Genomic DNA, 25,308 nt, shown 5'->3' on the forward strand with positions numbered 1-25,308 from the left:
AAAGGGGGGTGGGGTGGGGTGGGGGGGGGATCTGTGGGAGGGAGTTAAAAATGTGAAAATGTGTGTATTTTGGAAAAAAAACAGTGATAGAAATTGGCAAGGAAAGAAGACAAAAGTGATGTTTTTTGTGGTGACGTCATAGTTTATTATTTCTGTGTTCTTGTGTAAAAGTAACTCAGTGTGTGCACGACTTAACACTCAGAGTACGCTCTGGCCTACTTTCTGAGAAAAAAATAAAACCCAAAGCGCTACAATGTGTAAGAGCACTTAACAGCTTACAAAAAAATTGTGATGTGAATATATCATCAAGCCCGTAGTAGCAATAATATAGATACTTGTGTGGGTGAATCTGTGTATCTTTGTGTGTGTGTTGAGGTTCTGACTGAAGGTGGAAGTGATTGAGTCTGTATAATCAGATTATTGAGCTATCTGTGTGTGTGTTTGAGTGTCATCATCTGGAAACTGTGAGGACAGCTCTTCCAGAGGAAAGACTGGGATTTGCTTCAAAGCGTCCTCTCTTTTTATGCGTGAATATCTCCTTTTTTCCCTTCTTCATGGGAAAAGAGTAGCATGAGTGTGTGTGAGTGACACGGCTCACTGGTGTGTGTTGTGTTGTGTTGTAGAGGGAGAGGCAAAAGGTGTGCCTTTGGAAGAAGATTATTGAGTTGTAAAACTCCCAGGATGGAGTGTGTGTGTGAGAGTTAGTACGTATTTGTGCATACTGTGCCCACGTGCGTTTGAGTGAGGAAGCTGTATTACTCTTATGCACATGTCACCTGTCTCCAAGGACTCACTTCCTTGGGAAAATTGGAGCATAGATATTCATCTGTGCAGACTAAGAATCGGCGCACACAGTGTTATTTCACTTGTTTAGGAGAAGCAGCAGCCAAGACACTCAGAAAACCTGGCAGTTGGTCCTCAGAGACAAGTGAGTAAGAACAAAATGTGCTCTGCAGTTTGCAGACTGGTAATGCGCACAGATCGTGACAGAATGCTGGCTGCATCTCAATCATGAATACACAGACTGCTGAGCTACACGTCTGCCTGCCTGCCTGCCTGTCTGTCTATCTGTCTGCCTGTCTCTCTGTCTGTCTGTCTGTCTGCTGTGGGTAAATGACAGGTGAGCTTGCTGACAGGTTTTCAGATGATCTTGCTGCCTCCACTCTGCAGGTCTGTGTCACATTTTCTGTGCTGGAACTTTATTTCGAGTCAGCCTTGATGCAGTCGACCTTAGCCATCTCTGTGACCTTGTCAGTCTTATCACTCCAGAGGGGAAAACATACAACATGGCCATGTTAAGCAAAATCACTCTGCAAATTTATCAGTAATTATTAAAGTTTTCTTTAAACATCTGACCCCCATGTCCCACCCTGTTACCCTGGTTCCTTCTAACAGACCCCATCCACCTATCAGCCACTGCTACAAACATAAGACCAACTTGCAGCAATTCATGCCTCTCACGCTTGCTTACTTGTTGCTTGCTTCATGCTTCTGCCTTAAAAATAACTGTGTCCACCAAGTTGGGGTTTTCAGGGAATTAAAGATGACACCCCAAATCCTGCAGCTGAAAAACCCCTCTAATGAAATAGACAATCTGGGTACAGAGATGTGCTGTACCCAGATGTGCTGATGCTAATCCTGCTAGCTGGGGATCTTTCTGTTCTTTCATTTTCACCAGTCCAATAGATCAATGTGAAGGGGAATGCAGGTATTCTGGCAGTAAAGCTGAGCTCACCCACAATTGTAGTTTCCACTTTATAATCCTTTCAAAATAAAATGGCAGAAACACTCTGGGGCACCCTAATTTTTTAAAGTTTATTTATTTGACCAGGAAGTGGGCGGTAGGTGTTGTGTTGACAAAAAGCACCCTGACTGGAAAAGCACAATTAGGATAAAGGTGGTGTGTCACTACCAAGTACCAATGACAAATAATTAGAATCATGATTAAAAAATGGTCATGGCAACCACATTATTCTTGGGCTTCGACTATTCAAAAATCACTGCCCATCCTTATTAATGACAAAGTCTTATTGGCAGTTTGAGGTCAAAGGTCAGAAAATTTGTGTGCCCCTTGCCTAATGATGTGTGGATATTAAGAACCAGTGTTCAGTGATTATAGTTTGAAGGTCTGCTGTTCTGTGTAACTCATTTTGAATAAACACAAAAGGAGTTTTCCATAAATGTAATGTTTTTGTGGTGAGCATCTTAACCGAGAGGATGTCAGAGCCATCTACTGAGAATTTGGGAAAATGTTTTTGTCAGCTTTTGAGAGAAATTTGCATAGCAATACAGCAAGAGAATTTGCTGCCCCACATATCTCAGCCTAACATATAACGTGTGAAATAATGCCCAACAAGCAAACCAGCTTCTCTTTCTTTCAAACAACTGAGGCTCGGGCTTTTTTGTGTGTGCTCATGCTTCCATTTTATAGTTTCCCTAACTCGTCAAAATTCACTTAGCCAGCTAATGTAACTGCATCCATCATCAGCCTCCTCCTAACAGGCAGGTTCATAAAAGACGCAGAGAGGTATGGCAGCCAGGTGCTTTAATGCGTCTCTGTGAGAAGGAGGGCCGGGCTTTTAAAGAGTCCTGTCATCAGACCCCAAACAAAAGGTCCCAGCCCTGAAACAATCTGCAGGTCGTCCACAGGGACAACACATGCCGCTAATGCATTTGAATCATCCTCTCTCTCGTTTTCTTTCACACAAAGAGATGAAGGGGTGAGTCTGGGGGAGAGACGCACATAAAAAGAACTGGAGGTGGCATGTGAACAATCAGACGAGCAGGGCTCGGATTGTCGTTCTCTTGTTCTTTTTGTGACTTCTTGTTTTATTCTTTGCTCTCATTTTGCCGCTCCGATGCCTAAAGTCGTCCCCAAATGTTCCGTGTGAATCTTGATGTCTCTGTATCACTTTCCTTCACACCCTGTGCCTCCCATTCTTTCTGCCTCTCCCCCTTGTTTCCCTGTCTCTCTATCTTGGTCTGAAGCGCTAATGGGATCATTACTAGCCTCTCTGTGTTAGACAAACACCAGACACCTCCTATTATGGCCCTTTTTTTCCCTAAATCTCTGCCTCTTTCCTCTTCTCTCTGTTATTTTCGAGCCATGCTCTGATGTCTGCTTCTATAATTAGACTGTTCTCAACGTCTCGCTCTCTACAAGCCACCCATTTTGCTCCTCACCCATCTCCTCTGCCATTGTCTTCCTCTTTTCACCTCCACATTTATCTCTCTGTGTGTCCCCCTTCTCCTCCTCCAAGCATATCTTATCTCCTCTGCCTGCTCTCGTTAAACATTTATAGATCATGGGTTCATCGTTCTCTTTTTGCCTTTTCCAACCCCAATATTTCCTGCTTCCCTCGAGGGGAAGTGTGTTTAAATGTGTGTTTTAACGTGTGGGATGGTGGACATGAAGGCAGATCAAATGAGTGAACTGTTTTATGGCTAAAATGACAGTTTACATCAATATATGATTTGTTTCTTTCAGTAGAAACAGGATGTAACTGGATAAGTGGAATGTGTGGCCTTAAAGCGGTAATTCAGATCTTTTGAAGTGGGGTTCAGTGTACAAGCTTGTAAACATTTTATATCATACATGTTGTAGGCATTTGAACAACCCCATTTTGGAAAAAAAGTTTAATTCTGACTAGAAACAAAGAGGTAGCAGGTAAAATATTATTAGTTCATTACCTTTCTACAGAATCCTACTTTAAAAAATCTGAACTACCCCTTTAACCTTGAGTACCAAAAGCAAAGGCAATGGTTAAAGGGCAATATTTTTTTCTTCAATGAACATAAAACTATAACAATTAATCAATGTTAGTTTTTTTTTTTAATTGAATGCAGAAGTCTTACCGCCATTTTTTTTCAGCTATGCAAGAGGGCTGGGCCTCCTTTTATCTGTTGGAAGTGGGGTACAACTTTGTCAGGCTATCATTCCATCGCAGGGCCAATACTGAAACAAACAATCATTCAACCACTCAGACCCTTTTCACCATAACCCCTTTTGCTAAACATGGGTGGTGTTTTTAAAATGAGTCATTCTCAGTGTTGTTTCCCTGCACGAAGGGGCTTTTGAAAATGTTAACGCACTGATAGTGAATGGGGAGGAAAATGCCGCTGGAAGTAAGCAGCGCGTTGTCAGGCCTGTGTCAGCGGCTGACATTTGCTGAGGCGGAGTAACATTATTAAAACTGGAGGACATTTGTTGAGGACTGTTTCAACAACAAATTAGGACAGTATTGGTGCACGAGGGATGCAGCGGAGCGGCGGATGAGGATACAGAGGCGGCATGCCCCAGCACTCGTGGCCTGTGTGAAGACAATAGTCGATTTTATTTTATTTTTTTCGCTTCTGTAGCATTTTAATTTGCTTTCCTGTTGCCTCACTGAGTCGTGCACGAACAGCCCTGTTGCTTGAATAGCTGCACCTTTCTGTCACTTGAAATCAAGCTCATCTGCTTTGTGTTGCCGGTGGAGCTGTGTAATTTCTCTGATTCAAAGACGTCCCTTTCTTCCTCCCTGCCTGTCACTTTCACACACTCTTGTCACTTCGCCTCCATCTCTCTCCGCCCTACGTCTGTGTAGCCACCCCCCCGCCGCTACCCCTTTCCCTCCCTGGCTTTTCTTTCCTCTCTGTGTCTCTTGTGCATTCTGTTCTTGTTTGCCTCCCCCCCCCCATGTTTCTGTCTGCCGCCGTTTCCTCCACCACCTCCAGTTCTGCTTGCTACTCCCCTGCTCTCCCCTGCTGTCTGTGTCTCTCACAGCTGGTAGGAATGTAGTGAATGCTGCTCTCAAACTTCTCTGGCTTTAAGCCCTTGGGGTGCATGTTGAAGGGCAGGAGTGTGTGTGTGTGTGTGTGCGTGTTTGCATCTGCTACTCAGTACATGTTTGTGCGCTGGGTTCTTTGTGTCTGACGGCACCAATTACTGCCTCAGAAGCCAGGGAGATAAATGAAACAAAGTAGAGAAAAACCAAAAAAAAAAAAAAAAAAAACAGACACCTGTCACCTCAACACCAGTTTTCTTGCTCTCGTCTCTCTCCTCCTTCTTTCTGAGCAGTAATATGGGTCAGCACGACACGTCTGTCTTTATGTCTTCCCACCGGCTGCAGCTGTCTAATAGTTTCTCTTTTTTCCCTTTTGTTCCTGATCATTTGTCTGTTTGATGCTGCCAGCAAGGAGGAAGAACAGAGTTTGCAATAAGACGGTTTTGAAGTCGTGTTGCTGATTCCACTTAGTTCTCCTGCTGTTCTTTTCTTTCCCGAAAGTTGAAGCTGCTCAGGAATAAGTCCCGTCTGGTTGGGTGTAAAGTGTCTGATCCGCTGCGTGTGTGCAGTCAGAATACTGTGATGCAGACAGCGGGAGTTTAAACTGTTTCAAAGGTTCGGACATGTCTAACAGTGGATCGACGAGACTGGTTTGAAATAAAACGAGGGGTCAGCATTTTAATGAATTCAAATATTTACCCTTTCTGAGATAAGAACACCTATTTCAATTCAGTATTAAATTAAATAAACAGTTAAACCCACCTGAATGTTTCTACTTTATGAAGAGATCTTAGTCAGTTTGGTCTTAGTGGCCTCTTCACATTAGACTGAATAAATTTTATTTATTTATTTATTTTTGCAATTGCAGAAGTTTGAATTTACCAACAAACTCCTCTGGTCGCATCTTGTTGATCCTGTTGGATGAGATTTGTTTATATTATCGCCCGCTGTCATGAAAAGTGGACAATCATGGATTTGTGTGTGCCTGTGTGTGTGTGTGTGTCTGTTTTTCTTTCTGTCTGTTAGCAAAATATCTAATGAACCACATGGATGATTTAAATAAAACTCTCAGAAATTAACTATTGGATGGTCATCTACAGCTGATTAACTTTTGGAGTCAGCATGAATCAACATGGTTGTCACAGCTAATCAAACTAGTGAACAGAGAAATGGCTTTAACTCAGTGAATTTGACAGATATTGAGCTAGGATATGTTGTGGTGGTAGCTGAGAGTCATCCCCAACACATACTTGAGGCACTAAGAGATCACATGAGATCTTTTGTTTAAAACGTTAGCACCTGTAGCAGGAGGTGATATACAATTCTCCAAGAATTCTAGTAAAATTTTTTCACGCATAGTCCCCACCCGGTTCTCTGTAATAAGTTAGGAGGCATGTCAACGTTCAATATCATGGCATATTAATATCTGTAAATGTGTATAACTGTGTATAAGATGCTAATGTTGCCTGGTATAAATTAAAATTTTTACTTGTCTAGCTAATGCTGCACACAAGTACTACCATAAAGAAGCAGTTGTTAGTCATAAAAAGACATCTAGTGTTAAATTTGCGGTTTAAGGCCTTGTGGTGCTAAAAAAGAAAGAAGGGAAAAAAAACTTGTCTAACCTCACAAAACACACAGCAATCAAAGGCCCACTGCTCAGCTGCTTAGACAATCAGTCCAGACTCTGACCGCAGCCCAGCTGGAAACGAATTACAGCTCAAACTTTTGTTCTCGGGGGAAGAAAAAGTTTCACTTTGTGCTGTAAAATTTGAAGTTATCGTTTAGACTCCATAAAGATTTACCCTCCGACGCATGTAGCAAAGAAAAGACTTGCAAAGGCAAACATGCCTAAAACACTGAATAACATACCAAATAAAAAAAAACTATAACATTTGACAGTGTGTGTCCTGTAAGAGGACTGATGTGTCTCTTACTAATGATAGGGATCAGTAGCAGCGTGCCTGTGGAAGGGACTGAGTTCACAGAATGAGCAGTAGGGAATCTACCTTTAGTGCCTCTGTCCATAACAACAAATGTGTTTGTGACTGCCTGTTTGCATGTATCAACCCGCTTGTCTGTGATGTGGACTTTTGGGGAAAAATGAGCATTTTTATGTTGATCAGATTCAGTTCTTTGAATGTCAGGAGCTCCCTTAAGTTCTTACTCACAAAGACAAGCACATTTCTCACATGTTTTTGCTCTTCTCCTGGTGGCAGCTGGGGGAGCCTCAGAGCATGAATGTGTGTGCGTAGGAAGGTAGCGGCTAACAGGAGGATTTAAAAAGCTAGTTGGGATTTTAGGTGTGTGTACAGTCTGTGAGGTGTGTGTGTGTGAATGTACAGGCTTTAGGGCATTAAACTGTTGAGGTGTCAGGCAGCAGGGTGTTATTAAGAGCGAGTTGTACTTAAAGGACAAATGGATATACGGGCCGCATAAAGGCCAGTCATCTGTCCACCACCTGTCTGTGTGAGCGCTGCTCTTCCTGTCCAGCTCCACTTTGTCATTTATTTGGCTAATGACAGCCACGTTTTTTCCTTTGTTTCTTCTTTATTCTGTGTTATCTCTTCCCTCCTCGACTCCATCCCTTTCTCCTCTCTCCTTTTTTTCTCATCTCCTCTCTTTTGTGCTTGAATAAATTACACAAAATCACAAAAGGCTTAGGCTCTTGCTATATCCTCCATACACACATATTCCCAGTCTACATCGCCACACTGCACTGACCCAGATAATGTCAATTCACACTGAAGCTCCCAGCAAAGCTCCTATCTCTGCGTGGCTGATCAGTGACCACGGGTACAGTGAGCTGAGCTGCCAAAAGCCACCTTATAGGTCTATAGTTGTGTGTGTAAGCCACAACCAAACCTGAGGACAAAAGCATTGGCTTTCGGAGGAGCTGGATCTTGCATAGCTAAGCTGAGTCTGGTGCAGTGGGTTGAGCTGTGCGAACAAATCCTGGGAGAAAAGAGGAAAAGCAGGCCAAGGACTGAAAAACTGTTAATGCATGTTTCAGCTCCTTATATAGCTCTATTCCCCACAGAGAGAAACTGTAAGAGAGGAGAGAGGTGCAGAGGAGAGGAGTATGTGGCCTTTGGGTGTAGTTTCCTTTAATTGGTTGTGTTTCATATGCTATTGAGTTCCAGTTAGGAATAAATATCCGCACACTCGTGGGAAACCTAATAATTTTCACATTTCTACAGTGTTAATTCCGTCTTAAGTTTTCTTCATTTAAGCAGAAGAGGCATGCAGCCGGTGAGTCTGCAGAGCAGGAAACGCAGCGACAGGAAGGCAGCCATTGACCCCCCTCCCTCCCTTTCCTCCCTCTCTTTCTAGTTTATGGATGGCTTCCAGATGTACGATCAGCCTGACAGGATGATTGGACTGGCGCTGAACAGGCGTTCAGCTCAACGTACAGATGTAACCGTGGGCGAAGTCTAATTTGTCGCTGCTTTTGTGCATATTACAGCTGCAACTTTGTTCTGCAGCCAAAAACGAACCATTTGTATGTTCAAAGGAGTTTTTAGCTGCAAGAACAAAGCAGGAACTTGAACAGAAACTGATAAGAGATGAGACCCATTCTTGCTCATTTTTAACTGTTTCTGTTGAGATCAGCTGATGCTCTTACAGGTGCTGATGCTCATTTTACTTTGCCCTGTTGATTTTTTTCTACTTATTTATGTTTTTGCAACAGCATCGACTAAACCGTAGCTTCATCTTCGGCAACAGGGAACATTAACACCATTGACACATCCTGTAGAAAGATGCACAGTTTGACAGAATTTAAAAGAGCATTATCAATTCTTATTTAATCAGCAATTACAAAGGATTATGAAACAAAATCAACACTTTTTTTCATATTAATGGGTAATGTGTAATATAAATTCATAAGCAAAATTTGTTAAGAGCTGCTCACTACTACGTGTTAGTTTATCCACAGAAACAGCCAAAGTGACTAAAAATAGGCGACATACATGGAAAAGCTGTCTGGGGTCGAAAAGTCCAACAGTTTTAATATATTAGTTTGTATTTATGAACAGATTTGTTGAGCAGAGTACATCACTGATCAGATTGTAGGCTGAAGATAAACTTGGATTTGAGTTCTAAATGTTCATTTAAAAGAAAGGGAAGCTGGTTTGCATTTACGTTTTATTCCAAAGCTAGTAGAAGCATGTTGCAAAGTCTACGCGTTATTTATTTTTATTGGGCAACAAAAAGACAGCGTCTTCTCTGTGTTAAAAGTAAAGAAAATACACCTTTTTGAAAATAAAGTTTGCTTTGACACATCCCATGCAAACATGTGTCTTCCTTTAAGTGAACGTCATAAAAACTGAGACCAAAATAGAAGCGTTAATCATAAAGATAATTTCTGCCACCACTCAGAAACCGCTGTATTGTCTATTTCACACAGCTGCCTCTTTATATTCAAAGGGCAACATTAAGCTCTTTGGGTTCGATTTCCTTTCAAGGCTGCTTCATAGAAAGAATATTTTTGATAAGATTTATTTTGATGAAAAGCTTCTCTGGGACCTAGTTTAGCAGATTTTTAAAGCACAAAGAGCACACGCCGTGGCAATTTTCCCAAGGAGGGACGCTTTTGTATGTGACACCCTTGACTTCCTGCAGGCTGAAAGGCTGCAGGGGCGCATGCGTCTCAAGGAAGTGTGGAGGGAGAAGTTTTATTTATGGAACGCTTCATTCATAGATCGGCATCTCTGTGTATGTGAGATGGTAGATAGCACTTAAGGTACAAGCACATATATTCAGTTAAAGTGATTCAGAGATAACCAGCTAATTTTGTTTTTCCTTTTGCACTAATCTGTTGTTGATACTGAGTGACTTTTTTTTATCTGAAGCTCGTTTTTCTTCTGCTGCTTTAGTGTGACTTATCTCTGCTAGGAGTTCATGCTTTCATCATCTCTTGTCTTCTAATTTCTTCTGTAATGAATTTTCAGCCTCACTGGATTTTAAATAACAAAACAAACTCTATTTTTCAAATTCTCAAATTTGGTTTTTCACATGCTTTTTTTTTGTACACCAGAGCTTAATGAAACTGGTGGTTCAGCAACCATACAGGAAGTGAGATCATTTCTAAGCACTGTTTTGAGCTTTTACCCTCAGAAAAGGTGTGCAGATTTTTAGGAAGCATGAAAGAGTTTTTGCAGCGTGTTATCACTTGGGGGCGCTGCCATAACTGACTTTTTGCCCAGTAATCGTGTCACAGCAAATCTCAAGGCTAAAACATGACAGCTGTTCATGTCGAGAGTGGACCGTTACTCAACGGGAGCTCCTCTGTAATTCATCAAAAAATCTAATCAAATTCTGTCAGCGTAAATACAGATCATGTCGGTTCTGTGAACTTTTACCTTGAGTGAAAATAAAACAAACCTCTTTCTATTTTCATTCAAGTTGCCGGGAGTTTGGATTAAAGACAGAAAGAGCTTGACAGGTACCTCTGCGAGTGTGTGTTTGCATGTGTGTGTGTGTGTGTGTGTGACTGACAGAGAAAAAAAGAGGATCGGAGCTCTCTGTTCCTTTTCTGCTCTAGAGATGAATTATTAAGAGTGATGAACTGAAAATAACGTTGGCGAGGAGAAGAGGTGCGCTGCTTCTTGTACACACACACACACACACACACACTGCGCTGGTCACGGGGCCGACTGATATCCGCACGTTTAGTGCAATGGTGTGTGTGTGTGTTTCAGTGTATACAGGGAGACTGAGCAGTAAAACCGAAAGTTGAGGTTTGAGTGTGTGTTGTATTTTTGTTGCTATGCCTGCCTATGTTCATGAAAAGAAGATTTTTTTTTATTCTCAATAGTAACACAGACAGAAGAATAAGTTATTCAGACTGTGAAGCTAACTCCCAACAGACCTCTATAGGCCTGTCATGTTCTCTCCTTTTTTTTTCTATTTTTTTTTTCCTCTGTCCGTCCCTCGCCCATGACCCCTTTCACACACAAACACACACCTGGTATCCATTTAATCTGTTTTTAGACTGCACGATAATCACACAGACTCAAAATTAGAGAGCCATCAGCTTGGGTTACCACTAGAAAAGTCCGTGTCTGTGCAGAGTGTGTTTGCTGTAATTGCACTGAAATTGAGCTTCCTCTCTTTCCCTGTGATTTTTTTTTCTTCCTCAGAGGGGTTTATGTATGTGTGTGTGTGCCTGTCAGCAAGAGAGTAAATATTTGTGCAGGAGCTCTGGAGAAGGTCAGGGTCAAAGTATGACAGACAGCCCGCTGGGAAATAAAGACACACATACGAAAGCAGACTCGCAGAGACATGACTCAACTAGTGATGGTGAGAGAGTAAGTAAGACGGACGAAGAGGACACAGACAGAAATAGACAAACAATAAAGGAAGAAACAAAGAAAGACGGAAAGGAAGAGAATAAGTAGGAAGGAATGCCTCATCCTCGAAGTTCCCCTTGGCTGCTCTCAGTAATTGGCTGGTATCCAAGAGGACAGAGTAGATCAGAAAGCAGCCTGGGTGTACTCATGTGCTTCATGTAGTGGACAACAACAAACCGTTTCATCTTCAGTCTGACCCTGTATTCATATGTGGGTGGGCCAGAAAACCTAGGATACACCAAGATCAAAGTAAGGGTCAGTGCTGAAGTGTCAGTCACTTAGTATCTCACTGGGCTGCGACTATTGGAGACTAGTTGGAGACTCAAAATTGTGAGAAGACAAGACAAAGGCAAGTTTTCCTTTGCAGTTTCACTGAATCCTGAGTGTTTGTGACCAAGCAACCAGTAAACTGTGTGTCCGCATTTTGAGTGGTCAGTTTTGGAAAATCGTAGTCTATTTGCATGCGCACAGCTTGCCAAACTACATTTCCGACCGTATACATTATTTCATTACCCACCTCCACCCACACTATACCCACCTCTGTCTGCTTTGTACCAGCTGGAACAGTTTTTACTTTATTTATCATTGATGTGGTTTTTAGACCTGGACATTTAGGGCTGTAGTTTTCAACGAAGATCTCTCCTGCAGGTAGCAAACTAGTCTAACTTCATGTGACCTCCTTTTTCCAAAGATCATTTTTGTTCAGTTATGTGTCTTGATTTTCTTTAGCTCTACCTTCATGTTCAATTCATATTTTTCTCATTTTCTGGTTGATTTTATAGAACTCATTGTACATCACAGTTGTTTCTGCTTCCTGTTAGACTTGAGGTTAATCACCAATCATCACATCTGCCCTCATTAGTCTTCTGCTCCTTAGTATATTTAGTTCTTGATTATCAATCACCTCATGTCAGATTCTTTGTTTATGTCAGGCCCAAAGAAACCAAACCTCTGTCTTGTCTGAAATTAGAAGTAGACTGTTCAGTCCGCCATGCCTCTATATCTTATAAATTTTTGATAAACACAAAACAAAAAACCTCTACAGTCTGTTAAACTTGAACTCATTATACAAAACACTTTGAAGCCAGGCCTGGCTCATGTGCATTATGTACCATTGGGGGTTTGAAGTTAACCTACTGCTGTTACACCTGTGAGCCACCAAGGGAGTTAGTCTCAGAGCAGAAAGGGTTTATGTGTGGAAGCATAGGCTGGCTGAAAAGTGTGATGTAGTGAAACGGTATGTTTGCTTCCTGATGATGGTTTGTGTTCCCACCAATCGTCATGGGATGTGGCCAGTTTCACTGGAGGACTGTGAACAACCAAAGGCATCTTGAAGATAGGCTTGTCTTTGCAGCAAGATTGCAGAACTTTATTGTTGGATTTTTTTGTGGTGCTTTGGTGACTAGATCATCATTAAGCATTCTGTTTTATGCATTTAAATAGAAAGTGATTAGGAGGGTCTAACCAATCATATCCAAATGTCACAGTGACTTAAAAAACTTCTTGTCATTTACAGTGTTCACACAACAATACAGGAAGATATTTAAAAACAAGATTTATCTTAACAACAATAAAAACAGAACCCTTAAAAATCATCAATGCAGCTCCAACAGAGGGTATAACTGTTGCCTATACTTTCAATTTTGAGATTTCTCCAGAAGGGATAATATTGAGAACACCATAAACAAACTAAAAAAGAATTATAAAAAATAACTGTCAATATATAACAAATGAAAACTAAAATTTAAAAAAGTTGGGAAACTGCAGTTGTTTTTGTTGCCTAAAGTCTCAGTTTTGGAAATTATTATGTGAAATACCTACATATTTTGCTTTGTGATAAACACTGACAGCATTTGTCATCCTGAATCCCCTTATCACTGAGAGAAACTCCTGAAGGCACAAACACTCTATAGTTGATAAAGTTCCTCAGTTTATGCCGTTCTGCAAATTTTAAAAGCTCCACTCTGCTTTGCTGTGCTAATTTCGGAAAGGGAGGGACAGGGTCTACTAACGTCATTACGGGTTCATTGATTCACCTACATGTGTATTTCTGACATATGAAGCACTCTGTTTAATTTTCATTAGCGTCTGTGCAAAGTTCATTTAGTATGATGTCAACCCGATCAGAAGGATTTTTCACGGCCGTGTACACACGAGCTCAAACACACATAAACACACACACAGAGGCAACCTCGGTGGCCGCGAACGCCGTCAGACTCAATCTTGTTAGATTTCTCCACTGACGCTTGATGTATCAATTTTTAAATACCTTGCCTCAACCAACGCCTGTACACACATTCACACACACACTACTGCTCAGAGATACACTGGCTGCTCTGTGCTTCAGGAGATGTGGCACTCGAGGGGTACTCGAAGGGTTCCATCTTGAAAGCCTGTTGCCATAGTGACCATTATGGAGCTCATCTCCCGTGGGCCTGCAAGCTTTACACAACTTCACTCCTTACCAACTGAAAACACTTGTGTACACACACACATGCACAAACACACACACAAACAGGCCCAAACATCCTAAATATACCCCCTCACCACCCCCCACACACACCTATTTACAAGCATACACACAAACACAGAGTTTCTCCTTTTTCTGCCCTTTATGGTAAAGCCGGCAGCAAGCCAATGTTTGACTTTAACCTAGTGCGACAGAAAGCAAGAGAACAGGGCAATTAGAACTGAAACTAGGAATTCGTTCTGAAGGGGAAGTGGAAGAGAGCGCTTTGTTGCAGGAACACGCAGCTGTTGAGATGTTGCATGTTTGGAGCTTTGATTTTGAACATAATTAGAACTGAAGGACTTTGACTCTGAGATGGCAAGTTTATCTTTCTGTCTTCACTTGTGTCCAAATCTACACAGGCCCAAGTGAACATTCCCAATTGTTTTTTTTTTTTCTTGAACTATTATGTTCAGTGTTTTTTGTTGCTGAAGCCTGTTAGAACCACTAATCCACAAATGCATCCAGATTTTTCTATTTTAACCTCAACTGAATGGAGTGAACATCCTGGACACTGCAGAACAAAACTTCTGTTCTCTGGTCCGACTTCTGCCCTTTGTGTAAGTCTTGTGTAGTATTATATCCATAATTATACATGACCCCTGAACAATATCAGTCAGATTAACCGTAAAGCCAACGTGTTGTAATTTATTCATTCCCTGTGGGGAGGGGGGAGGGGGTGTCAAAGTACTGAAAAGGCTAGGAACCTCTGTTCCAGTAAATCACATCATTTTCTGGCTTCCTGTTAGATCAGTGAGAAAGTAATTGAGAATGAAAGTGCATATAATCAGCCACTAACAGACATTTATTAACACATTCTTAGTAATATAATATTTTAATTTGTTGATTATAAAAAGGCAAACATCTGCTGTTTCCAATTTCCAATATGTATCTGTGGGTTTTGTGCTCCTTCTCAGATGGAATTAGAAGGAATTAAAGATCTACCACTGCTTGAAGGAGTGCATGTCGCCCGCCACCTTTCGTGTCAGAAGTTTACATTAAATTAAGGGTCAAACTTTGAAAATAACATTATGCAAGATGTCATGACATGTTACAAAAATTTATCCAGTTTTTGTAAAATTAACTTACAGCCATGTATTTGTTTTAATTAGCTGTGGTATTTTGTTGATGTTAGTTATTTTGTGAAGAATTTAGATTTTTAAAATGTCTGACAAACATTAAAATTTAAGAAGAGCTTTTTTTTCAGCTAAATATTCCTGTTATAATTGCTTCTTGTTTGCTTTTTATTGATTCTTGGGACCAAGTGCTTCACTATTTTTAGACATATAGTTGCTGTCTACCATTAACAGTTGAACAGGTAGTGTTAAAAGCTTTCTGAAAACTTTTTATTTCACAAGAGCTGGTGTGGGGAGCAGAGTTGTCGTGTGGTAAAAATGAATCAGAATTGCCATGTTGCAAGACAAAATCCAGATCATATTAACCCTATGCAAAGTAAATGTGCTGACTATAGTTTTGTATGTTTTATTGAAACTGCACCTGTAATAAAAGGTTAATAAAGACATTTGCAGGCCCCAAATAAGCAGAGTATTGTAGAAAATGATCAAGAGAATCTAATCAGCTCATGTGTGTTGTGTTTTCCCAAAGGAAGAGGTTGGTTTGTTCCCATCTCAATCAGTGCCTGGTGACCTAGGGTGTGTCTTGAGTAGCAGTACTATATCATATCTAAGAGCTATCGATTGGCATAAATACACTGACTCTCTCTGGTGACCAGATGAATAATTAATAAGACACTGGATATGAAGCCCCTTTTTATCTACTCTGTAGCAAAAGCACATATTGAACACAATCCAAACACCACAGTGGTGACGACTGCATGCAAATTTAAAGTTGGCTCAGTTTTACGACTTGTTTTTTTCTGTTTTTTCTGCGTGTCTGTGATGTGTATGTGAGTGTAGACTTCTTGTCCCTTTTTCATATCTGTGGTAAATCATTAATCATAAGGGAACCAAGTCAAGTAACACATTTCCCATGGGGCAGAAACTGGGAGTAGCTTCAGAACTAAAAGAAGCAAGAGAAACCGAGGAGTAAGAAGGAGTTTCAGAGAGAAAAGGAAAAAAAAAAAAGTGGTGAGCGTCAGGTAGAAAAACAGAGCAGGAATCAGCAGTTTAGGAAAATAAGGTTCCACTTATACCCAAGCCACCATTCTTGCAGAAAGTTTAGATCAGGCAGTTGTACAGACGCCAGGCCTGGCATTGGGGTGCCCTGTCTGTCCTCTAGCACCGGGATCCTTTGTGCCTCTCTGGCTGGACAGCCTGGACTCTCCGGATGCAAGGTCCCCAGAGAAAAGCTGCTTTTTCACCATGCTCCTACAACCCAGCCAATGGGAGCACACACACACACACACACACGTACACGGTCACCAGCACAGCACACAAGCACCCCATACCTGACAGGACGAAGGAAAGAGACAAAACCCTCTGAGAATTATCACTCCCTTTCCTTCCCTTTTTTTCTTCTGTTCTTCCTACTTTTTCTCCCATCTACACACACACACATCCTTTTTTTCAGTGTTCTTTCTGGTCTTTGGGGAATTGTACTAGTGGACCTTGCTCTCCTATGATGAATGATTTGCCTAAAAATACTGTCTGTATGCAAGCAAGTAACACATCCAGGTGGAAGAACTTCCAACCACAGAGAGAAATCACATTACTTCTAGGCCACTTTTCCCTACTGCTATCCTTGGGTTAACAGCAGCATTGGATATATATGTGTGTGTGCATGTGTGTGTGTGTGTGTGTGTGTGTGTGTGTGTGTGTGTGTTTGGGTGATAATCTAGAGCTTTTCTGCGAGAAGTGACGTGTCGCTTGATTAAATCCATGACCTTCACCAGCAGCACAAGCAATCAGGAGGCGAACACACACGCTCACACCTGCTGCATACTTAACATGCACTTGGCGCACGAACATGTAATCAGCACCTGGTGGCATCTGTCGCATCATTGATCTACCCCCCCACCCCACCCCCACTCACACACACACAAACATACACAGGGTACCTGTTGAATTGCATCAGAGACACCCTCACTTTTCTTACATATAGTTTTGTACACTAATTTCATTCACCACAGTGGGAGGAAAGGCTTGCCTGGATGGGAATATCAAGCCCCCAAATGTATAAATAAATACATGTGTAATCTAGAGTCGGATTACCGAAAGGAAAGTCAGGAATTCCATCTCACTGCCCATGATGCATGAGAAAAATCATTCAAGTTCCCAGTCTATTTCCGTAGGCTGCTCCCATTAAGTGCTATCACGGTTTTCCCTCCTCAGTTTTATGACTTCACATAATGACTAATATGCAACCACTGTAACAGCAATAGCAACAGACATATTATGTTACTGTGAACATTACTGTGACTGTGGCTATGGATTTTTGTTACGCTGGTTTCCTGAATAGTAGACGCTTATAAAACAGCCGTTCTGCTGTTGCATTGTGGTATCGTACTGCAGAGCTGTGTGTTTCTAGCAGCCTTTAGCTTAATATGAAAGGATTTTATGCAAGCCTAATGTTACAACATATGAAATCAAACATTGCTGTCTTGTTTCTTGCTATGGGTGCTGCACAGCACATCTTACTGTTTGCAAGAAATCTTTTGTAGCATTGTTTTTAAGTTTTACCTTTTCTGCTCTTCTTCATATTATACAATAGTACCAGCTCAAAGAACATGTCTATTATATCCAAAAAAGCTTCATGTGGCAGGAAGCATAGATGATAGATTGACCCTAAGTAGAACAATAAAACCCAGTAACACCACCCAGGGAACTGCACCCATTGAATATTATTATTTATTATTCAATTGTGTGTTCACTACCCCTAAATGACATTTAGCTTTGTTGAACTCAATAAGGTGATTTATATATATATATATATATATATATATATATATATATTAAACACAAATAAAAAAAGGATAAAATATGGACTCATGGGTCAGTCCAAAGTTTAAACCACTTTGGGAGAAAAGAAATTGAAATAAAATAAATCTTATATTTAAAGTGTCCATTTGAGCCCTAACAAGTGAATTTATGCAATGCATTGCCTCAAGGAACTGGAAAAAGTTAACTTTACATGCTGAGATTGATGGTGTTATTGACACACAAAAGGATTACTACAAACTGGCTCAAGCCTCATCCACCTACTCTCAAACAATGAACTCAAAGCCACTCAGACTAAATTAGACCTCATGTTATGTTATGATCTTTCAAACACACCAATGCTAAACACTCACTTGTGATATTGTTGTGTTGACTCAATGTCACATACAAGCTATTTCAATCAAGGATAGGCATTTTTTTTTTTTTTACAATATTTATTATGAATAAACACTGAGTGGGATTTTTGTGTAGGCATATCATCTCATTTTTTTCATTTTTTTCTTCCAGCATGCAGACCTGGAACCTACAAAGCTTCAGCCACAGATGCCTACTGTACCAAATGTCCTCCTCACAGCTCGTCCCCACAGGAACAAGCCACTGAGTGCATTTGTGAGAGAGGCTTCCATCGCGCTGAGTCTGACCCACGCTCAATGGCCTGCACACGTAAGGAATGCAAACACTGGCAAAAAGTTCACTCACACAGACATCTTATTATCTACCACAGCCGTAATCCTCTTTGTCTTCACTATGCTGCAATGTTAGCATTTTGATACTTACATTTTTAGCCCATAAAATAACCCAATTGTTTTTTATTTAATGGATTTATTAGTACTCTTATAAGTATTTGCAATGCACGACTGAAACTGTATGATATTACTATTCTACTTTTATTTACCTCACATCATTTTTTCCTTCTCTGCTGCTGTTGCGCAGAACACACAAATACATCCATGACTATTAACTGTGTGGACACAGCCAGTGGATTTTACAAATATGGCTGATGCTCCTTTAGAAGGTTATTGATATTTCTGAGGCTTTTAATAGCTCAGTCTCCCACACAATAACAAATACATGTCCTGAAGGGTTAGACAAAATGCTCATGACAAAAGACTGAGGAGCAGAGAAACTACAAGTTGGACACAAAGACATAGAATTAGGTAGAACACAGTGTTGGACACGGCAGGAAGGAACCAAAATACACAGAAGTGCACACACACTACACACAAACACACTCTCAAGCATGGACACCTATACCCAAACCCATTATCAGGTTATGGTAGATTACTCTCATTAATCGTCGTAGCAGGTGAGATGTGACAGGTGTTATCAGCTGGAAATGAGTAACGGTCTTTTGAATGTGTACGAACACACACACACGCACACCTACACACACACAGACATGCTCCTCTGAAAAGTGAGGAGCACAATTTTGAGGTTTAAAGGTGAAAAATGGGAAAATAAGGAGAGCATGTGACATAATTAGTCATGTAGACATGGAGAATGACATTTGAGGCCCAGGCGAAGAAAAGAGCAGCGGGGTGGGGGTGGGGGAGTTATCAGGGTCTTCCAATCTAAGTGTCGTAAAAGTGTCAAAAAAATGTGTCATAAAAGGCTGATCAGGAGCAACGATAATGACGGACTGTTAAGTGGTTGTAGGGAAAGTTGGGGGATGGGGAAAAGAAGGAGGCAGAATTAGCTGCAGACCCTTTCAGCAGATTTACGACCGACAGCCTCAATTATACCCGGTGTGCCCTCCGTCCCCCATGCTAAGTTGCCCCCCATCTCTCTTGCATCTCAGAGAGGCTTGATACTGGAAAGGCTAATCAAGAAAGTCCCAGGCTCTGCTGGTGGCCCCCTGGGGCTCACTGCTCAGTCAGATCTTGATGAGATGTCATGTAAAATGGGCATCCACTGCGAAATTGTCCTATGGCTGAGATACTTGCCCCATGCTGTGCTGTAAGCAATCGAAATCAGAGATTTCCACATGAGTGGTTCCCGTGTAACAAGAATGACATTGTATAAGCATGCCTTGGCATTATGTGTTGGAATGTTTCTTCAGTTTTTACCACCGTAAACTAGACTGGATATGTATTTTTCCATTTCCACCTGAAAGCCAGATTCAGTCAGAAAATCCTCCAAATTTATCAAGTCACAATAAACACAAAAGAGGCAGTCCAAATTTTAAAGTACAGTTAGGTTCTTGATCAGCAGCTTAGAGTGATATTTGAAATTCAACAACAACAAAAAAGGTTTTTTTACATCTGCCTGCTGAAAACTGTAACGTAATGAGTGAAAAGTTTGTTTTAATGCTGAGGGTCATTAAAACACTTTAGAGAGCTCTGAGCACCGTGTTGGCCAATAAAATAAGTGCAAAGCTTGCTACATTTGGCTCTCCTGCTTACTGTGACAAAACAATTTATGTGTACACTACTGCAGAGTGTTGTCACATTATGGCACTTGGTCAAGGGACCTTGGGGCTTCCTGTGCGTTAACTGATGACTGTGTCTCTTTTGCATTAGCGTGTTCCAGGACATGTAAACATGGAACAAGTGTGCAAGATATGCCTTTGACCCCAATTTGTCATCTTTTTTTTAAATTAATTTACTCATGTGTTTGGGTTTCAGTTACCACTGACTGAGCTTCAGGTATGAAAACTACTTTGTTAGTTTAGACATTAGAAACTTGAGGTCTGTTAGGATTAGGGGAAACATTAAAGGTACTTGATAAAAAACATTTTTACTGCAAAATGCAGTAAACGTATTCTTTAGGTTACCTTGTCAAATGGTGATTTTGCAGGTACAAATACAAAGAATGCTAAAAGGACACAACACTTGACTGAAGAATTGTGTAATCAAGCAGTCGAATTGAACAGGATACATCCAGCAACATTCAGCTTGTCAAACTGACTGTGGTCTTTGTGGTAGCCTATTTAAAGATTTAAGGTTTGCTCCAAATGGCTAAATTTGTTTCTAAACATTCTTTTTTGCTGGTGTTATTTCTCTTTGCTGGTCAAAGGATTTTGAGGATGCAGAATGAAGAAGTCCAAACACATACAGTATATCCTGACTACCAGAAATAAACAAAGCCCTGAAAACAACCCTACTGTCTGCCATGAGCCTAAACTTTACACTGAAACAAAAACAAAAAGTCAGAAATGTCAAGGTTGTAGTTTTTTTTTCCTGTTTTGTAAATGAGTTCAGTTTTGGTGTTATTTCCACTTTCAGTTTTTCAGTCATGTTGATGTTGCCTCCTGTTCACTGGTATTGTTATTTGGCATTTTGTGTTTGGAGTTTTTTTCTCTCTAGAGATATTTAGCTTCCCAGCTTTCCATTCAATGGTGGCGTTACTTTTCAGTCAGTGATAGCCGGGATAGAGATGATCATCAGTGGCAATGGAGGAGCTTTCCTCTAAAGTGTTTGTCAGTGGGGGGAGGCGCCACCAAAACTGTGGGTGACTTGTTATAGTGACCTAAGCTTCTTATGTCAGTAACATTAAACTGCAATAGAGTCATAAAAATAACAGAAATTACCTTCTGAGTAACACAAAGCCTGTAATTGATTATATTCAGCAGGTTCACTGACTTTATTCATCACATTTAAACTCAACTTTGTTTTGTCGGCATCATTCATACGGTCGAACTGGGCATGTGTCGGTTTAGCCACTGGATCTGAGTGGAGCATCCATTTGATACCCCGATGTGTCACTTGAAGTGGAGTTTAAACGCCCCCTACACAGCCACCTTCTTTGTCAGCCGAGCTGCAAATAGTGTGCAGCCATTGTTTCCCTCAGCTCCCAGAGAGTTTCTCAGCTCCTTCACAGCTACATTCCATCTGTCCATCAGCTCACTTGCTTCTCCGTGTTTATGTAGTCCTGTTTGTCAAGATCATTGCTGAATCCTACTGTTTGCCAGCACCATGTGCTCTGTTCCCTCTGTGTGCTCTGGTGTTCCCTCGTGGCCTGCCTCTTAGTTTACTCAAGTTAATGTCTCCAGTTCCTTGTGTGCTCTTGTGAATTTTCATTTGTAATTTTGTTTGCTGCCTCACCAGTCTTTTTATTTAATTATTAGGTTTTTTGTTCTTCTTTAAGGTCCTCCACCTCAGTATCTGCATTTTAACTCATCTACTTTTCAATGTGACAAATATTTTTGGACAAGACTAACACTATGCAATGTATATTATAAAACCTAACATTTGGAAAATATCTAAGTTAAAACACAAAGGACAGGATTATTTAGACAATAAAATGTTATTTGACCAATTTGGGAGTAAAAACAAACTGAAATCTTAGGTCTCCAACTTAAACTGGACACTGGATTTTTTTTAAATCACATTTTATCATTTTAAAATCAGTGTACACATATTGTGAATACAATCAAAGCCTGAAATTGATCATCAACAAATTACAGGAAGGAAGCTGTCCTGACTAACAGAAAAAAGGGGCTTGATTCAAACATGAATAGTGGAGAAGTCACAACTCAGAGGATGTCTGCCTCAATGAAAGGGTGAACTGCGCATAATCTGCAACCAATGCAAGTAAAAGAGAATGCACAAGGCAGACCACAAGGTAGTTCATTAATCCATGCCTCGCAGGTAGAGGTTCTTTCTTCAAAATTTAAAATGGAGATTGTGGATTTTTTTTTTAAAGTGTTGTTTGAAGGGAGTTATTGGAGCTCAACATGCCCCTGCAGCACACCACTCAGCTCAGCTGAAGGCAAAAGCCTCAAGGCTACAATGGATACCATTACCAGTCTTTGTTGGAAGCATTGTAGTTGGAGGTGCATTGTGGGTAATGAAGGTTTCACAATAAGTACAGAATGGAGGGAATATAAACTCAGCTCATGATTCTATTGCATTCAATTTATTACTTAGTTTTTTAAACAGTTTGATAGGTTACAGAGTTTAAAAACAGCAGTAGCTTTATAGCCATTTATATATTTACAGGCTTCAAGGATAAGAGAGAGAAAAAGATTATTGTGTCTATAAAAAAAGAAAAGTAATTCCAGGTGTTTTGTAAAGAGGTTGGATAAGACCTTTTACATATTTAAAAAAAATTACAGTATTTTCAAAAATTCTTTAAAAAGAAACTTGTGTTTTCAACACACAGAAACAAGTCTATACCTTTATCGTCCAACAGGTCCTCCCTCTGCTCCAGAAAACCCCATCTCAACAGTGAATGAGACCTGCGTCTCCTTGGAGTGGTCTCCGCCTAGAGACACAGGAGGCAGAGGGGACATCACCTACAGCCTCCACTGCAGGAAGTGCTCCGGTGATGGCAAGAAGTGCACGCCATGCGGCAGCAGCATCCATTTTGTGCCAAGACAGTTTGGTCTGTCGTCAGCGTCCCTGTTGATCACTGACTTACAGCCAGATTCCAACTACAGCTTCACTATTGAGAGCCAGAACGGAGTGTCAGACTTAAGTCCAACGCCCAGGGGAGCTGTGGTAATAAACGTTACAACTACACAGACAGGTAAGAACCAACACGTCTACTGGAGTAAGGTCACTATTAACCACCATACTTCTAGTTTTATATTAAAAGAACAAAATATTTCAAACATGGACAGCTCTTCGAGGCAGGGTTTAAAAGGATTTTACCTGAATCTACTTTTAAACAGTGGTAGTAAATTCAACAGATTGAATTAGTTGTTTTTAAATGGAAAACAATGGTCCTTCAGAAATAGTTAAAGTGCAGTAAAAAGATGTTACATGAGGGCTTCAAATTTGCTGCTGTGACGAATTTCACCAAAACCACAAAATGACACCTCTACATCTCTGCTTGCACGTGTATATTCATATGTGCATCTGTCAACATGTGGGACCGTGGGGAATTTGTGCAGGAGAGGTGTGCATGACAGGGTGGTGATAACTAATGGGCCTCATACGATGGAGGGGTGTGTAAAAGGGGACGTGAAATGGGTGTAGGAGGTTTTTAACCTCATTAGGATCCGCACACACAGACGCATGCATGCACGATTATTCCTGCACATGGGCAAACACCCATCATTATGCCACAAGAGCAGGTGTCCTAATGTGGAAAAACTGTGCAGGAAGTCACAGGTTTTTTTTTGTCTTTTTACGCTGATATCACAGGCAGATCACACACTATTCAAATGTGTGTTACCAGTGCACACTTTGTAGAATGCTGTTAACACACGTGTAGTGTATGTAACACCTTGTAAGCTGTCTCATTAGCAAAGTTACATGACACACACAGTGCAATATGCGTTGCTGCATTAAAGCTGTTTGAATATGCATCTCTAACTTCTTTCTTTACCCCTTCTGTTTGTATTTTTGTTATTCTTTGACCTGTACTATCGCCTTGTTGTTGACCCTTTTTTTTAATATTTGTTTTAGTGAGTGTAGTGTTGAAGGAAAGACGGAGCAAGGACAGTGTAACTTTGGCCTGGCAAGGTCCTGAGAGACCCAACGGAGCAATAGTGGAATATGAGGTCATCTATTACGAGAAGGTGAGACAGATGAATGCAAACACAAGGGTTTAGGGATCCACTCCGTTCACTTTATGGTTTTCAGCAAAAAGCCTGAAATGGAAACCTCTTTTTTTCCAAAATAGGTAAAACAAGTACTGAAATGAAATTATATATCATATTAGGTTTCAAAAATGTAGGGCACAACATTTTACTCTACAGCTTAAAGTAACTACTACTAGGTGTCCTTCACTGACTGAATCTTTTTGGTTGCCACATTTGTCCATTTGTCACCAGTTTTTTTTTTCTTTAAAGAAAGAACAATTCTCCTTAAATCAACCAGCAGGGTCAAAGTCTGATGTGGACTTAACATTTGGCGTTAAATAGGAACACATTCAATAAATAATAAATGAATAAATACAGGGGAAAAAAATCTCAGTACATACATGTTTTTACAGCTCAAAAAGTCTCACACGGAGCAGCATGAATGGACTTAAATTCCAGCAGCACAGGTTTAATACTTTAAAACACTTCATCTCCACACCTGAATGCTGCCCGAGTAGCAAATAGCAAAATTGGACCAAACCAACTCAAAGGTGCTGGTGGAGAGGGGTGAAGAATTTAGGGAACATTTTTTGTCTGATTGCCAGTAGTGATCTTTTTTTAGTCAAACAGTGAAGGAGCAACACCATAAATGTGCATATTTGCATGACAGTGGCGCAACTCCTTGTATTGTTTCTAATCATAAAATACTTTTATTAGAGTACTTTTCTTTGGCACACACCACAGAATCACTGAAGTAGCACTTTAACAAATTTAATGCAATTTGTTCCTTCCTTTTTTTTGTGTTGAGCTTTACGTACGCACCGGCAGGATTTACCCTGAGGGCACGTCTCTAATGACTTGTTCATCACAAACAAGCCACTATCTCTCTGTTTTCACAACCTTATTCCTCATGTCTCCTCTGCTGCTCACATCAAGCTAATTAAGCACACATCTGTCGAACAACCCTTGTAAAACACAGCCATGGTGATGAAATTAAACCTGTGTGTATCTGCGTGTAACTGTGTGTGTGTTGGTACATCTTAACAGTAAAATCGTGTTAATCCGTTTTGTAGAGTGTCTTCCATTAGGTAAGTATCACCTTCTCTGCAGGGAACCAGCTTACCGACAGACAGACTGATTGTGTATTCATCCCCCAAAACACACACACACACACACACAAGGCAGCTGAGGAACAAAGTGAAGCAGGAGTAGTAACCACATATTGCCCTAGAGTGTAAAGACGATAGGATTTGGGACTTGGCAGATGCCTGTATGTAAGTGCGACCAAATGATCCAGTGATAAACAAATAAAATC

General features: G+C 40.7%; 1 protein-coding gene across 2 annotated transcripts in view; it reads left to right on the forward strand.

Annotated features, from left to right (window-relative positions):
- The window catches only part of epha4b (eph receptor A4b), a 103,503-nt gene that overhangs the window by 29,401 nt on the left and 48,794 nt on the right, over positions 1-25,308 (forward strand). For both annotated transcript variants that reach the window (XM_017422251.2, XM_017422252.2), the window contains exons 6-8: positions 18,032-18,187; positions 22,658-22,993; positions 23,878-23,990. In XM_017422251.2, the coding sequence (XP_017277740.1) occupies positions 18,032-18,187; positions 22,658-22,993; positions 23,878-23,990 (605 nt within the window). The remainder of the gene's footprint in view (positions 1-18,031; positions 18,188-22,657; positions 22,994-23,877; positions 23,991-25,308) is intronic.

Source organism: Kryptolebias marmoratus, linkage group LG20, assembly GCF_001649575.2.
Source record: "Kryptolebias marmoratus isolate JLee-2015 linkage group LG20, ASM164957v2, whole genome shotgun sequence".
NCBI classification, from domain to species: domain Eukaryota; kingdom Metazoa; phylum Chordata; class Actinopteri; order Cyprinodontiformes; family Rivulidae; genus Kryptolebias; species Kryptolebias marmoratus.